The following is a 17,313-nucleotide window of genomic DNA, read 5'->3' on the forward strand; positions in this document are numbered from 1 at the left end:
ATTCCTCCTGAACATGTGGAATTAGGATTGTTTAATAGTATTTGGTTCAGTCAAGTTGAACCTCATTGTCAAATCTGTAAAAAAGAAATACTGTATAATTTAAACAATAAAAAACAAAAGAAATGGTGAGTGAATGACATCATCGACTCTCATTTGCATATCGCTGAATTGTGCATATCACTGTTTTGTGAAAAAAATAAGCGAAACTTTAAAATGCCATAACATTCTTATTTTACATCCGATTTTGATGAAATTTTCAGTGTTCTGCTAGATTGATTTTGCTCTATTTATTCAAATAAACATTTTTTCGAGGTGAACCTGATCTTTAAACATGAATTTATTAAAAACCTCGCGTGCATAGTTGTAGATGGGAATACGAATGGCATCATAAACAGGTTTTAAATTTCATATCAATTATAATTATAGAGAAGTCCTTTATAACGTACATGCCGGAGTTATATAGCGGTGTTTGTGGCGAAACTTAGCGACTTTGCATTCGTTATGTCAGTCAAGTAAATCGGATATTAAACTATACTAGTATCTAGACTATCGGTTTTGGTACAAAACAACATCAACCTCTTATAACAGACCACGTGAATGAGATCTGTTTCAAAACCGTGTTATCGATAACACATTACACAAGCCATTAAAATGCTGTAATTTGTAAAATGTTCTCACGATTATACGAACAAAGGGCTCAATTTAGACTAGCGTAATTGCGAGAACACAATTCAAATCGGAAAAGAAAATATAGCTTCAAGTAAAGCCATTGCACTAAGTGATATTTGAAATGCTTCATTTCGATACCGGTATTAAAAGTTAAATGTAAAGTATTGAAAAAAGACTACGAAAAATACTAGTAGTTGATAACATGATGAAATTGGAATATTGAAAAAAAAGAGTTTGTAAAGGAATATAATTACAGTATACCCCCATGCAGGGGGTCCTTCATGTACACTTGGCAGCGCTTTAATTTAGGTGATTGAAATGCATGTTAAGCATGTCAGCGCCGCCACTTTAAGCCTCTCTAAAAGCTTGCCAAGTGTATATAGTTATCATTGCGATACGAAGGCTATACGTAGGCTATTTGCAACCTATATTAAGATATATTTTTTGAGGCATGGTAGTGTTTAATATAACCTTGGTGATTTCCCAAATATTGCGATGAATATTTCCACAATATTCATCGAAAGCTGGTTGATCATGTTATTTCAGTGTATGATAAATCGGCACCTATAGCGATTTTAAGACTTACATTCAGCGATGTTTGAAGCGAAACCTGACGACTTTTCATTCGTTATATATCAGTCATTCAAAGGCAATTTCGAGTCCCATTTCACACATTCAAAATTATTTCTATGCACATAACATCGACCCCCCCCCCCTTTACATTTTTTGGCAATTAATCTCATAGGTGATTTAAATGAATGACGTAACAAAAGATGTGATTATTATTATGGCAAGCCAAATTTCGTGTCACTGTATCCCAGTTTGACTATTGTAAGCTGTATGACTCGTATAGTTTTTAACGCTTCTCAATTTTCATTATTTATTATTATCATTATTTGAATTTTTATCATCATGATCATAATGCTCATCATCATCTTGATCAATAGCATCATCATAGTCACCATCATCATCATCATTTATCCTCCTCCTCTTCATATCCGTCATTCTTTTAAACATGACAAACAAAAGCTGAAACATGAATACCTAGTATCCGTCATTTTTATTGCTGACACGTTTTTATCGTTAGAAAGCCCTCAAAATTGGTAAATTAATGAAACTCTAGGGGTTACTTTTTCAAGTCAAGTTTTTCATTGAAATTCTACATAGACTATTAAAAGCTTTTCTCCCGCTAAAATATACAGTCAATGAGGGGACTACATGTACATGTATGGTTAAAGTTATAATGGATGTGTAATTTTGCAAAAGTGTGCAACACAGAAAAAGACCAAAATCAATCTCTAATTCGTTTCCTTGTCTTCATCATAATCTCGTTTTCTCATATTATATCAATAAAAGTACAAGACCATTGATTATTTTAATTCGACTTCGTCTTGCCTTTTCCAATGTTTTCGTTCTAAATTTAATCGCAATCTTGCATTCCAGAAAATATGAATTCGGTTACTTTACAAATTTATTTCAATCAGCTGTACTTCATACATAACCCTTGGAAGGTAGAAGGAAGTACGTAGGTAATATGTTTTGGTTCCCCTTCGAATACAACCATTATCTCCCAAAACAAGCAAAAAGGAAAATCAGAGAGTTATTGAAAATAACACTATACTAAAACAAATCAAGGACTGTATCAATGCCGTAATAGGAAACAAAACGGGAACACCAAAAATGGAAGAGGTCATATACAATGAAGTTTATTATCATGATTATTTTTAAACGATCATAACTTTGGTTTGTCATTTCAGATGCCGCTTTCTTCGCTAGGATTGTTAATTGCTCCGCCAACTTGATCCATGCTAACCAATCCTAGTAATTAGTGGATAAGTATACGGGATTAACAACAGGAAACGCTTGTTTGCCCCTATTAGTGAGCAGCGTTCCTCTTCAAAAAAAAAATTCAACTTCGATCAGAGAAAAACCGGTAATTACTCGAGTATTTTCTATAAAACATTCAACGTGAAATTCGTGTGAACGCGGTTGGAGCAGGAGTGTGAACACAGATGACTTACGGAAGGAGGAGATAGCAGTGCTTTGAATTAAAGACTAGACAGTGATGGAACTACGATATTGTATTGCAGTTTTGACTGCATTTCTTTCAATCATACACTTCGCTGTGGCAGTAAATGGTAAGGAGTTTCATTGAATTTATAAGGGGTGTCCACCCTGAAGTTGGGAGTTAGTTTTGTATTATAAGCTGTCTAAAAATTTTATAAAGTTGAACAGTTTCAGAATTGTAAAAGAATTTTACATAGTCACCCTCCCCCCACCCTTTTCACAAATTTGAAATTACATGTATGTTACCAGTGCATTCAATATGTCATATGTCATTCGATGTCCGACTTACGACACAAAAAGAGCAATTATGGAACTCGTGTTACTTGACATACATATATCCCTGAGCTGCTCCCAGGCATGTGGTACCACGAAAATCAGAACATAAAAATTCATGAATTCATAAAATTCAAAATTTGTTATATATACATATACGTTTACTTTTTTTATTGTATTTTTTTCGTCTGCCAAGCCGTCATGATGTGCTTTAATCCCAGGTAGTTTTTCTCCTCCACTTCTGTGTATTTTTATCATACTTTGATATCAATGAAAATTCATTTTGTGGTGAATGTCTGGGGTTTTATTTCTGTGTTGAAATTGTCAGCGTGAATCATTTTCTCAGCTTCTGTTAAATCAAGCAATTTTACCTTGAAAATGTAATCCCCGCTGAAAATCAAATGTTTTTCAGAAATAACAAATAATTTGATATGTTCAATGTAGGTATATGTCGACACGTAAGGATTCAGATAAACAGTAACATTGCGATGTTATCAAGACTTTCATATTTTGGGAAATATTTTCGGTTGCTACGAATTTTCATCGCGTTTTCTATAACATCACGAATGTTTGACCATAATAGCTCCATGGTTTGACACTGCAGAAGACTAATATTGGCCATACAGAGTGACGAGGATTAACACAGAAGGATATACACGGACAATTGGCTTTGGATATGGGGGTCTATTAAAATAATGGGTGCATGAATTAATCGGGTCATTCTACCTACTTTCATTTCATGATTAATTAGATATACTGTGCTTGACACATTGCCTCATTGCTTCCATATACCGTATCTGTTATGTATCACTTGATTTATTTTTAATAGTTATTGTATTGTAACGGTTGCTTTTATACTGTAGTTCCCTTGGTAAAATACCTACGTGTACATGTATGTTCCCTCACTTCCCTGAATATTTTAATGATCTATGAGTTATAGTTAATATGTGTCAACTATTGGTATTTGCAGGCCTGATGGTAGTTATATCGAAAATCTGAACCATTGTGAACAACACCTACGTGTATATCATTTGTTTGTTCTAACACCTTTCTTTTTTTTCTCCTTGGCCCCTTTGTGTAAAGTTTACTATTATGATAACTTTGCCGTTCATGTTATTTGTGCCACAGCCAACGAAAATTAAGGGTTCATTGGAAGCTAGCGAATGGGATTGAAGGGCAGCGTAGAGCATGAACTCGTTGGAGTTGCACGCACGAGGTTCTCTAGAACAGTTCCACAAGCCAGTTGCATTCGGCGTTGGGACTGTCTCAAAGGGAACCAGTTGGTGTAATGATTATTAAGAGGGATGCTCTAGGCAGAGAATTTATATATCTTCATAAAAAAGAGTAAAATTCACAGAGCAAAATGCTGATAATTTCTTCAAAATCGGATAACAAATAACGTGGGTGATGAATTTTGAAGTTCAGCAATATTTTTTTTTTTGAAAACAATGCACGTCGTCATGAATATTCATTAGGTGGGCTGATGATGTCACAGCCCCACATTTCTTTTTCTTATGTTATAACATGAAATCATAAATGTTTCTTTTTCATACTTGTGTAAATGATGTGTTTATGATGAAATAAGTTGCATTTAATAAATTACTAATGCACTTTTTTGTTGTCAATCCATTTGTTTTTAGTTCTTGGTAGAACATTTTTGAACAAACATAATTTCTTATAATAAAACAGACATGCGGGATGATGCCTAGAGCTGTTTCACCGGAATAATGCAAATCTTTAAAATTGCAATAACTTTGTTATTTGCTATTTGATTTTGATCAAATTTCAGCATTTTTTCCAGTGAATTTTACTCTTGTTTATTGAAATATAAATATCGTCAGCCTAGAGCATCCCTTTAAGTACGAGCAAAGTGATGCGTAATTGATATTATGTTTCATAACATACTGACGTGAATCATTGTTTCGCACCACCTTGATCGGTCGATAGAATTAATGATAGTTTTATTATTCATCGTTTTCTTCGCTTCATTGGAAGTAAAGGCGTTTTAACTACATGTATCGTGTTGTGTGAACCAGCGTATCGATTGGTGGTCGACCGGTCATCAATTGCAAAACTCGCGGATCAAACTACTTCAACTGTTAAACGTTCCGCCTAAAACTCATTCATCGATTTATAATCATAGTAAAGGTTTGAATGAATGATTTTTGTCTCACCTGCATACCAGAGTGAGACTATAGGCGCCGCTTTTCCGACGGCGGCGGCGGCGTCAACATCAAATCTTAACCTAAGGTTAAGTTTTTGAAATGACATCATAACTTAGAAAGTATATGGACCTAGTTCATGAAACTTGGCCATAAGGTTAATCAAGTATTTGAACATCCTATTAGAGTTTCATGTCACAGGACCAAGGTCAAAGGTCATTTAGGGTCAATGAACTTAGACCATGTTTGGGGAATCAACATCAATATCTTAACCTGAGGTCAAGTTTTTGAAATGTAATTATAATTCATTAAACTTGGACATATTAAGGTTAATCAAGTATCACCAAACATCCTGCATGAGTTTCACGTCACATGACCAAGGTCAAAGGTCATTTAGGGTCAACGAACTTTGGCCGATTTGGGGGTATCTGTTGAATTACAATCAAAACTTTAAAAGTTTTTGGATCTGATTCATGAAGCTTGGACATAATAGTAATCAAGTATCACTTAACATCCTGTGCGCATTTTAAGTCACATGACCAGGGTCAAAGGTCAATGAACTTTGGCCATAATTCGGGTATTTGTTGAATTACCATCATAACTTTGAAAGTATGTTGGTCTAGTTCATAAAACTTGGAAATAAGAGTAACCAAGTATCACTGAACATCTTGTGCGAGTTATAGTAGTTTTCAAAGTCAGCACTGCTGCTATGTTCAATCGCGTGATGCAGGTGAGACGGCCAGAGGCATTTCACTTGTTTTCTCTCATCAGTCGATTCATTTTGTCGAAAAGGTATATTTAAAGGTAACTTTTAACAACATATTGTCTTGCCTGCATATAGCAGAGCGAGACTACAAAAGCGCCGCTTCCCCGACGGCAGCGGCGGCGTCAACATCGAAATCTTAACCTCAGGTTAAGTATTTTATATTACATCTTAACTATAAACCATAAAATTTGTAATCTTAATTTTTAGTACAAATGTGTATCATTGCAACAAACATTTCTACCCATGATGTCATTTTGCCAAGCATATAAATACAGTGACAGGTATTTTGGGGGCAAAAATGTGAAATTAAATACTGTTAATTAATTAGTATAATTAATATGCATACAATAATAGACAATCATTCGATTTTTGGTACAGATATAATTATTGGTGTTTCAAGATTTCAACTGCAATTTACTAGGATGATCTAATGTTACATTAACTTTTGACACCATATTATGTGCAGCAGGTCCAATTTGAGAAAAACGCATTTCAATATTCACATTTACATTGACGTCTATGTAATAATTAGCTGTTAATTAGTCATTTTAAGGAAAAAATAAAGGTATTCGAGACTTAAAACTTTTTCATTATTTAGAGAATGGTAATAGCTATAACAAAAAAAACAAATTTTGACATTTTTACCCTGTTCGCGAAATTGGACCACCTAATGACATGCGACCACATGTAGTTCATGAAATATGGACATATCACTGATCATCTTGCACAAGTCTGAGGTCACATGATCAAGGTCAAAAGCCGTTTAGGATCAATGAATATAGTATTATTTTTTATACGAATGGTGTTTTTGTGAAAAAAAAGTTTTCAGAGTCAGCACTGCTGTATATTGAATTGCGTAATGCAGGCGAGACTGCCAGAAGAGCTCCACTTTTATTTCACGACAGTTATGTTATAAAGCTTCCTTCTCGAAAATTTATTGGCCGTTTCATGCTGGCTGCATTGTCTTCACGTGTTCCGTATGTCGTATTTATAACTATAAATCTTGTGACATGAAAGTTAAAATATGGTGTAAATACCTTATATTTATTTATACGGTGTCTTGTAAGTTCGTTTTCGGAAGTCAGTTTAAAGTCACACGGAGAGAGCACCGGTATGAAAGGTCAGGAGACCATTTCCGGAGTCACGAGACGACCTACAATTTCCCGCGCTTTTTACAGGTCACGTAGCGTATATTGTAACAAGGGCAATCAATATGCATTTTATAAATGCATAGAGTTTTTATTGTAGCAAATCACTTTTTTCGATCTGGTTTGTTTCGTTTTTTTTTACAACAGAAAATGGGTTATGCAATCAATACGATCTTTTAATGTAGGATAAATTGTGGTGCAATCCCGGTAATTGTATCGGTAATATTGTTTTAATCAAAGTAAGAAAAATACAGTCCTCATGTTTGAGCTCAGTACTGAAAATACTGGGTTGTATTGTAATTCTACTATCAAATTTACGACTGAAATAAACTGGAGTTGCTCACGACTAATGTAGAGTAGATATTGCCATATTACATCTGACAAAGGGGAATGAGCGGATCCAGCTTAGCCAATTAAGGGGGAGAGGTGAAAAATATTGTCAACCTCATGTTCGCCGATTAACCGCAAATAGCTGAGTTTTGTTGGTATTTCTAAGGGAGTTGCTGTATTCCTAACTAAAGAATGAAGTTATTCGGAGCACTATTTGGAACGATGAACAGGATTTATATTAATTTTTATGCGAGTGCGAAGCTTGAGCAAAATTATTTTGAAATTTATATCTTCCTAAATAATTGTTTCTATCGCGATTGATTGGTTTTGAATCCGAGACGGTGACATTGTAAGCATTTTTTAAAATAAAGAACACGTGTACCGAGTAACCCAGTAAACTATTATTGCGAGCTCGCAGCGGGGCATATTTTTTTATACTGTCTTGAAAGGGAAACCCATTCCTCCTCTTTTTCTCCTCTGCTCCCCTTTTTTCTTTTCTCTTCATTTTCTTTTAACGCCGACAATACAGGGCGCACTCGCAACATCTCGCAAGGGTGCCCTTTTAACAGTATGTAATTAGCGCTATACCAACTTCCGATGTGAATATTTTTCCAAATTTCTCGCTTACTACGCTCTCTCGTGGAAAGAAGAAAGCCTAAATATGTATATCTTATCAATAAGAAATCTTATCAAAAGGCTTTGCTCAACTCAATTACTACAAAACACACAACGACTCACGCAGATGATCTCATTAATAAATCTTGAATCATGGTGAAAACGTCCGTTTGCACCAAATTGCCTATTTTGGCATTTGCCCTTTTTGGCTTGCCCCCCCCCCCCCACGAAAATACGTTATGCCGCCCTTACACCAAAGACCATGCTACATTTCCGAATTCCTGAAAGAAATAATATTCACACTGAACTGTGTATATTTGTTGTAGTTCCCCTCTTTTCTTAAAAGGCGCAAATGACCCAAGAATTATAGGAAACCATTCCTTCCATGGTACGATCACCACGTTGTGCTCGCAGATGCAGCTCGATAGACGTCGTAGCGTTTCGTACACTTTTATACACCGGTATTGATTGACACTAGCCCGGTGTCTATATCGGAAAATCGGTTTGACACTGATTAGATTTGTTAAAATCTGGAGTTAGCCTACAGCTGAAGTGATGCTGTTTCAACACCTCTCTCATTTTTTTCCTAAAAAGATATCGAGCTGGTGTTCAATTAATTTTTGCAGTGTACGCCCATCACTGGGGGTCGTATCGTTCTGAAACCCCCAATTTGGAAGGTTGGCGCAAAGAATGGCAAATTGCAGTATGTGCGGTTACCGGCAGCATGGACTCTCGAGAAACCAAACAATTCGTTTATATTAAAGGGATTTTTTCTCATTTTGTTCCAGTACTAGCATCTGTTCCTATATAGTGATACTTAGGTATTTAGACACCGGAGACCGTTTTCTCCATCTTTTCATGAAAAAAATTACGGCAAATCGATGACAAAGGCGTGTCCTTTCTCGACTTGATGATAGCAAAAGCGAGGCATCGCGTCGGTACCGCTTTTCTGACGGCGGCGGTATCAACAATGAAATCTTTAAAGGACAAGTCCACCCCAACAAAAACTTGATTTGAGAAAAAGAGAAAAAAATCAACAAGCATAACACTGAAAATTTCATCAAAATCGGATGTAAAATATGAAAGTTTTGGCATTTTAAAGTTTCACTTATTTTCAACAAAATAGTTATATGAACGAGCCAGTTACATCCAAATGAGAGAGATGATGACATCACTCACTATTTCTTTTGTATTTTATTATATGAAATATTGTTATTTTCTTGTCATTGTCATGTGAAATGAAGATTCATTCCTCCCTGAACTCGTGGAATTCCATTATTTTAACATTTTGTGCTTCAGGCAAGGAGGTCCTAATCGTCAAATTCGTAAAAATTGAAATATTGTAAATTCAAACAATAAAAAACAAAAGAAATAGTGAGTGACATCATCGACTCTTCCATTTGGATGTAACTGGCTCGTTCATATAACTGTTTTGTTGAAAATAAGCGATACTTTGAAATGTCATAACTTTCTGATCCGATTTTGATGAAATTTTCAGCATTGTGCTTGTCTGATTTTTCTCTATTGATTCAAATCAACATTTTTCTGAGGTGGACTTGACCTTTCATAACCAAGGTGTTTGAAGTGTCATCAAAACTTGATGATACTTATGCGCAAGGGTACTCAAGCATCACTCATCATGTTGCACGAGTTTTACGTTTTACATGATTGAACTTTGAACATGAGATTGTGGTGTATCACCATTAAAATCTTAACCAAGGTTAATTTTTGTCTCGCCTGAACGATGTTCGGCAGAGACCTAGTCTGTTGGTCTTCGAAAATGTTAACGTTGTGTGGAGTTGAAGCTGTGGTCAAAGGTCACAATGGGGTCAAAAGGTCGTGTTTCGTTCAACTTCGTCTCATTTCTTTGTTTCAGCATCAATTATGTTCACACTTGGTTCATTTATGATCCTTGGGCACTACATCATGTGTGTCCATGAGGATAATGAGGACAAAGGTCATTTAGGTGTAAAAAGGTCAAATGATACTAGGTCATGTCTATCCTAATTTTAAGTTTTTGTGCATCTTGTTCTCTTTAATTCTCTTTAAAATGACACCATGCTTGTCATGATCATGCCATCATGAAAAGAGCAGGATTTAAAAGTGTTGGATGATGTCTGAATTGAAAAGCTGCAAAAGGAGCAGAAATAGTCATGAAGGGTCAATACAGAACATGATTCTTTTGTCTGTGTCAATAGAGATGAAAATCCATTCAAATCAAGCCCCTGCTTCTGTAGTGATGGTTCTGTGAGATAACATGGTTTGACTCGTGGGTTCTAAATACCTGTGTATGTTTGTTTGTTATGTGTTTGCTTGTGCAGAGGCGTGTTTGATTCCATGTTAATGTTGATGCTAGGTGCATGAAAACAAAAGAAACCGCTGAAAAACTCACTCATCACCACGTAAAAAAGAAGAGTGACTTGTGTCATTTTGCAACTTTGAATTTTGACCTTGCCCCATATTTCAAGGCACTCCATCTCTATGTGAACCATAATCATGTCATGTAGGGTATCATTTTAAATAAAATTAGGTGCTCTATTCATTGATATTAATTTGATATTTACTCTAACCGAGGAGGGATTATTGATCAAAGTCAGATTTCCAAACTTTTTTTGAGGAGTTTACTTCATGGGCATTTTTGTCTAACACTCCCACATTGGGCGGTATAAAGTACGGTGTCGGTGCATCTGAGTTTTCAAAAATTATCCAAATTACATTATTGATACTATTTACATGTATGTAGCTCAATCCTTACTTTTAAAGACCTAGGTCCCGTTTCCTATTAAAAGACTCATGATAAAGACTTGTTATGATAACCAATTCACATTTTCTATAACAAATTTACTATCAGCCAGTCAGATTGAAGGATTTTAGTATCTTTTAACTGTTATTGTAAATTTATTAAGTGTTGTGAAATGGACCCCAGCTTCATTTTAGGTCCGGGACTATGATGATGTAAAATGTACCCAACACCAGCGCCAGTGGATCAACAAACTTGAAATCGCCCATTGATTTTGGACAGAAGACATTCAGGATATCTTTGTTTTAAAAGTGTCATAAACTGATTTACCATGGTAACATCTCAGTGTGACAGAAAAGTCATGCAGAGCACGCAAAATTCTGCCTTGGTTTTATCAGTGTCTCATGATGTACTTGGCTCCCACCTTACACTTGGAGTAAAGTATGCAAGACATATATTTTTTTCAAATGTGTCACAATCCGCATGTACATCGCCATGGTAACAGCAGATTGTGGCAATGAATCAGAAAAATTGGGTGGAGCAAACTTCTGCCTCAGTGTTTGTCCAAAGCTCATTAGAGTCAAATCATATCTTTGAGTGAAGATGATCGATGACATGCAAAATTGCATTTATTGAATGTGTAGACAACTACTCCCAACTCACTTCTAACAACATAGATGTACAACAAAATGCTGTTGTGACAGGGCAGGACAGTCAGATTCTTGTCCATTGTTCTTGTTTAGATTGTTATAATCTACCATCTGCATTTTTTATTCTAAATTTACGTCCAGAGCTAATTAACTTTGTTTCTCCCTCTACAGAAGATGGTGATGTGAGGTTACGTGATGGTCACAAGCCAGGGGAGGGCCGGGTAGAAGTATTTTATCAAGGAGAATGGGGTACGCTATGTGATGATGGGTTCGATTTAGCTGATGCAAACGTCATCTGCAGGTTAGTTTCTATGACATTCATGAATTTCGAATTTGGTATGAAATTTGATATTATTTGCATCCTTTTTGTCTCACCTGCATAGCAGAGTGAGACTATAGGCGCCGCTTTTCCAATGGTGGCAGCAGCGTCAACACCAAATCTTAACCGAAGGTTAAGTTTTTGAAATGACAGCATAACTTACAAATTATATGGACCTACATGTAGTTCATGAAAATTTTATATAAGATTAATCAAGTATTGCTGAACATCCTGCCCAAGTTTCAGGTCACATGACCAAGGTCATAGGTCATTTAGGGTCAATAAACTGAGACCATGTTGGGGAATCAACATCAAATCTTAACCTAAGGTCAAGCTTTTGAAGTTTCACCCTATCTTAAAAAAAATATGTGTACCTAGTTCTTCAAACTTGGCCATAACTGAATATCCTGCCTGAGTTTAAAGTCATATGACCGAGGTCAAAGGTCATTTAGGGTCAATGAACTTTGGCCATGTTAGGGTTATTTGAGGAATTATCGTCATAAGTTTATGGATCTAGTTCAAGAAACGTGGACATAAGAGCAACCATGTATCCCTGAATATCATTTGCGAATTTCAGGTCACATGACTATAAAGTTCAAAGGTCATTTTAGACTAAAAAAAATTTGGTAATGTTGGGGGTATTTGTGGAATTGTCATGTAAAAGTTTATGTATCTAATTCATGAAACTTGGACATAAGAGCTCAATGTATCCCTGAATACCCTGTGTGCATTTCAGGAACATGGCCAAGATCGAAGGTCATTTAAAGGTCAATGAACTCTAGCCATGTTGGGAGTGTGTGTTGAATTGGCATCATACAATGTAATGTACATAATATTTCATTATCATGTTAACTAGTGTTTTCTCCTGTGAATAATTATTCATGAGCTAAATTCTCAAAGGCTGCAGTGCTGCTACATGTATGTATATCGAATAGTGTAATGCAGGCGAGACTGCCAGAGGCATTCCACTTGTGGGTAATTCCATAAAATATGAACATGCGACCCCCTATATTTAGAACTTTTGACAGTCTGTAGTGAAATGCATTCAAGTGACCATAACTTTGCTGGTTTATTATGTGAAGTAAGACTTTAGAAAAATGGGGGTCGGGTGTCCGAAAAGGTTGATCATTTTATGGAATTGCCCGTGTTTTAATCACAAAATACAATTTTTTCCCAGAGTTTGGCAGGTCTGCTCTAAAGTACAGACGTTCACAATTGTTATCGTGCACTCCTAAAACTACATTTGCTGTATGAGTAATCTTCAACCAAACCTGCTTCATCGATGTCACCTGTATAACAACTGTAATTTGTGGTTCCCCATTCAAAATTTTAAGCGAGTGGTGGAGGAGAGTAGGAGGGTTGGGTTGAGGGAGGAGGATGCTCCGAATAGAGTTAAGTGGAGGGAGGGGGTGATCTCTGAGCGTGGGTGAATCCATGCACCCCACCCCACATAGTGTGGAATTCAACCGGAACGAAACATGGATGACTAACGTTACAGGAACTTGCCCATAAAGACGATCTGTGCCACGTTGCATAAATGTTACTTTTATGGTAACTTTGCCATCCAGTGGTAACTACCACGGTAACGATGCTCAACGGCCAATCAGAATCAAGGATTCCATGAAAATATGATTGTAAATTTGTATTGCGCAATTTCTAATATGTATATACTCAACTGTGCATTACAATAATGTTATTACCCTGGCTATAGCTGTGCTGCCTACAGGCTCTCTGGCATTCTTCCTACCGGGTACCCATTTATCTCACCTGGGTTGAGTGCAGCACAATGTTGATAAATTTCTTGCTGAAGGAAAAAACGCCATGGTTGGAAATCAAACCCACGTCCCTCAAACTGAAAAATGAATAGTCTTGACCACTAGACCTCGATGCCCCCACCATGGATACCATTGGAAGGTAAAGTTACCATAATAGAAACTTTGATGCAACGGTGCCCTGCTCTTGTGTTTTTCGCTCGGGTGGTCTCTTCGTAGAATGATTTCACTGCATTATCATGTGATACATCATGCAAAAGGAAGCCTCTTTCCTTGTTTGACAGTGATTTTTTTTCTTTCTCCTTTTTCTTCAGACAACTTGGGTATTCATCAGCAAACAGGTCTCATTGCTGTGCTCATTTTACGCATGGAGAAGGTCCGATTCTTCTGGACGACTTAGCATGCTCGGGTCTAGAGAGCAGGATAAGTGAGTGTCCTAACAGAGGATGGGCTGAACATAACTGCGCTCATACTGAGGATGCCAGTGTCACATGCAATGGTAAGTTGTAACCAGGGAGCACTCTGTCTTACAAAGAGTCGCGATTATCGAGATCAACCCACAATTATGGAAAGCCAGCAGCGGCGATATCTAAAATGCCTGTTTGTTCAAAGAGTTTTCAAGATATGAGGTGTACTCACACGTTGTCTTGACAATTTAACGTGTTCCTCTTTGATACAAAGGTCATTGCTCAAATTTCATGTCAGAAAAATTATGACAATGATGGATTTCCATATAGTTGAGGTTTATTAGATCACTCATTGTAAGACGGGACCCAGGTGGTCGTATGTCTAGCTCTTTTTTGATGATAACAACAATACCTGTAGTTCATATAGTGCATGTTCCACGAGATTCAAAGCACTTTGAGATGCCATCACTGGGCCCCATCTTACAAAGACTCGTGATTGATCCAATCAATCACAACTATGGAAAGCCATCGAAGTCAACAAACTAAATGCATGTTTGCTCAAATAGCTTTCTAGATATGATGTATATTCACAAATTCATTGACATCTTGACAATTTGGTGTGTTCTCCTTGGTGTTCAAAGAACATTTTGCAATTTTCCTGTTGAAAGAAAAAATTATGACACGGATGGATTTCCATAGAGTTACAATTGATTTGATCAATTGTAACTCTTTGTAAGACGGGGCCCTGGTCAACACAGTATATAAAATAAATTTATACCTGTACCAGGCAGTGACAGTAGTGTTCTAAAGTCCAGTGCATACAGTGATAAGGATATTAGAAAAGTATTAAGGTCATCAAGTTTTGTTTGAATAAAATGTAATCCAATCTTAGTGACAATTTGAGAAAGCTGCACCGCCAGCTAATTTCTAGGAACGTGATACGGTAAAAGTTGCTGACAAATTTTATCAAGTTGTGGGAAAGATGGAAATAACTATGGGGAGCTTAAAATTCTTTCCATATTAGGGAAGTTATCTTAGAAAAAAAAGTAGACCACGACACTGAAATCGCTTGCAAATGCCCAACATTCATAATGGGCCAAAACAACTGAATGTAATAGGCTAGCTTATCTATTCATTTTGGTATACAGTTGTATTTTTTGGTAGTTTCATAATGCTGTGAAAGAAAGCTGTGTGCTCCTTATACCTTTTCTGGTAGGCTGGAATTCATATTTTTCAGTTACCAAAAATTTTTACTTCATTACGATTACCATAAAAGGGAAAATTGTCCATGTTTTACTCTGGATTTTCAAAAACAGGATCTCAGTCTTGATAACACAAGAATACTTTTTGCCTTACAGGGAATATTCGCCTACGGGGTACCAACAGTACTATTCAAGGCCGGGTTGAGGTCTTCAGAAACTCCAACTGGGGCAGTGTGTGCAACACCGGCTGGGACTTGGTCGATGGAGACTTGGTCTGCAAACAGCTGGGCTTTCCAGGAGCTAACGCCACCACGAGCAATGTGCCTCTCACTCCCGCGACAGGACCGGTGCTTTTTAGCGAGGTAGGATGTACGAGCGAAGATGATATGTTCCTGAACTGCTCCATGAACAGTACACCTGGACCGGAGTGCACCAATCATACTAATGATGCTACTGTCATTTGTAAAAGTAAGGTGTCTTCCATCCATAATTTGGTTCAGTATATTGAATAGTAGTCAAACGATGGACCAATTTGCATCAAATTAATCGCATTACATGTTATTGCCTTGGAATTCTTAATGATAGTAATAATAGGCGTTTATTTTGTGCCATCTATCTAGAAATAACCAATAGGCACATTGTTATTATGTCCCTAGTTTTAGCTCAAGCAGCCCTCCAGCGCTCAGTGCATTTCAAGGAATTACCCTGCTGGGTACCCATTCACCCTCACCTGGGTTGGGTGCAGCAAAATGAAGGAAAGCACGCCATGGCTAGGATTCTGACCTACGTCCCTCTGATTGAGAGACAAGAGTCAAAACCACTAGACCACTACACCCCCCCTTTTCTTGATTTCAATTGCTATGGTATTGTGAAGTTTGCAAACATGCACAAGCCAAGGCTAGTTAACATAATGTATGTGTAAACATGGTGTACATGTATGTCGCTCTATTTTACCCCATTACTCCTTCCCCCTCTCTACATGTACTTACAACACAGACCTGCCCAGCTACATTGAGGCCATGAATACACATTTTATTTGTGACCAGGCATGGCAGAACCCACAACAGTCGCCAGAAATGAACTTTCAATAAAATATCCATTTATGAAGCGGATTCTCTGCTTTAAAAAATGATACAAAGTATGTATATAACTCGCCACTATTGGATCATTCTCATTAAAAGAGAATGTGCAGTACTAAAGAACTTTGCTTTTGAGAAAAGGGGGTTAAAGATAATGACTTTTGAGTCACAATTATCAACCGTTATGCTATTGTGTAAAGAAGACAAAAAAGAGTTCATTTGAATTTCCATAGAAGGGGTAATCAAATTAGGTCCAAAGGTGTCACAGTAATTAGGCACATCCTGTCCATGAATGCAAGAGCTTATCCACTTTTTAATGTAGTAGGGTTCATAATAGGGGGAATAATTTGCTTTTCAAGAAGAGGAACAACTTGAGTTATATTCTAAAATTATGAATTATGAGTCTGATTAGAGTCAAAACACCTTTTGGGGTCTGTTTGGCACATCCAAATAGGTGCCGCTTTTTTGACGGCGGCAGCGGTGTCGTCAACATTGAAGTCTTACCCAAGGTTAAGTTATTGAAATGTCATCATAATCTTAAGTCAGTTGACCTAGTTCATGAAACTTGGACATAAAGGTAATCAAGTATTACTGAACATCTTGCCTGAGTTTCAGGGGGCATGACCATGGTCAAAGGTCATTTAGAGTCAATGAACTTAGACCATGTTGAGGGAATCAATATCGAAATCTTAACCAAGGTTAAGTTTTTGAAATGTTGTCAAAACTAGAAGGTAAATGGATCTAGTTAATGAAACTTAGACATAATGGTAAAGGTGTATCTCTGAAGGTCCTGCCTGAGTTTCAAGTCATATGACCAAGGTCAAAGGTCACTGAGGGTCAACAAACTTTGACCATATTGGGGATATGGAATTGTCATCGTAACTGAGAAAGTTTATGGATCAAGTTCATTAAACATAGAAACAAGGGTAATCAAGTATGAATGACTACATTGCACATGTCTAAGGTCACATGACCATGGTCAAAGGTCAGTTTTGGTCAGTTGACATAGTATTATCATATGAATGTGTTCTTTTGTGAATAATTTTCAAAAGCTGTTCTCAAAGTCAGTACTGCTGCTACATCGAACTGCGTAATGCGGATGAGACTGCCAGAG

At 36.8% G+C, this 17,313-nt stretch overlaps 1 protein-coding gene across 6 annotated transcripts in view; it reads left to right on the forward strand.

Annotated features, from left to right (window-relative positions):
* Window positions 1-17,313, forward strand: part of LOC121430492 (scavenger receptor cysteine-rich domain superfamily protein-like) — a 58,527-nt gene that overhangs the window by 16,750 nt on the left and 24,464 nt on the right. For all 6 annotated transcript variants that reach the window (XM_041627770.1, XM_041627768.1, XM_041627774.1 and 3 more), the window contains 4 exons: window positions 2,427-2,807; window positions 11,592-11,721; window positions 13,826-14,010; window positions 15,277-15,588. In XM_041627770.1, coding sequence (XP_041483704.1) covers window positions 2,735-2,807; window positions 11,592-11,721; window positions 13,826-14,010; window positions 15,277-15,588 — 700 coding nt within the window. In that variant the 5' untranslated portion in view covers window positions 2,427-2,734. The remainder of the gene's footprint in view (window positions 1-2,426; window positions 2,808-11,591; window positions 11,722-13,825; window positions 14,011-15,276; window positions 15,589-17,313) is intronic.

Source organism: Lytechinus variegatus, chromosome 17 (genome assembly GCF_018143015.1).
Source record: "Lytechinus variegatus isolate NC3 chromosome 17, Lvar_3.0, whole genome shotgun sequence".
Lineage (NCBI taxonomy): Eukaryota > Metazoa > Echinodermata > Echinoidea > Temnopleuroida > Toxopneustidae > Lytechinus > Lytechinus variegatus.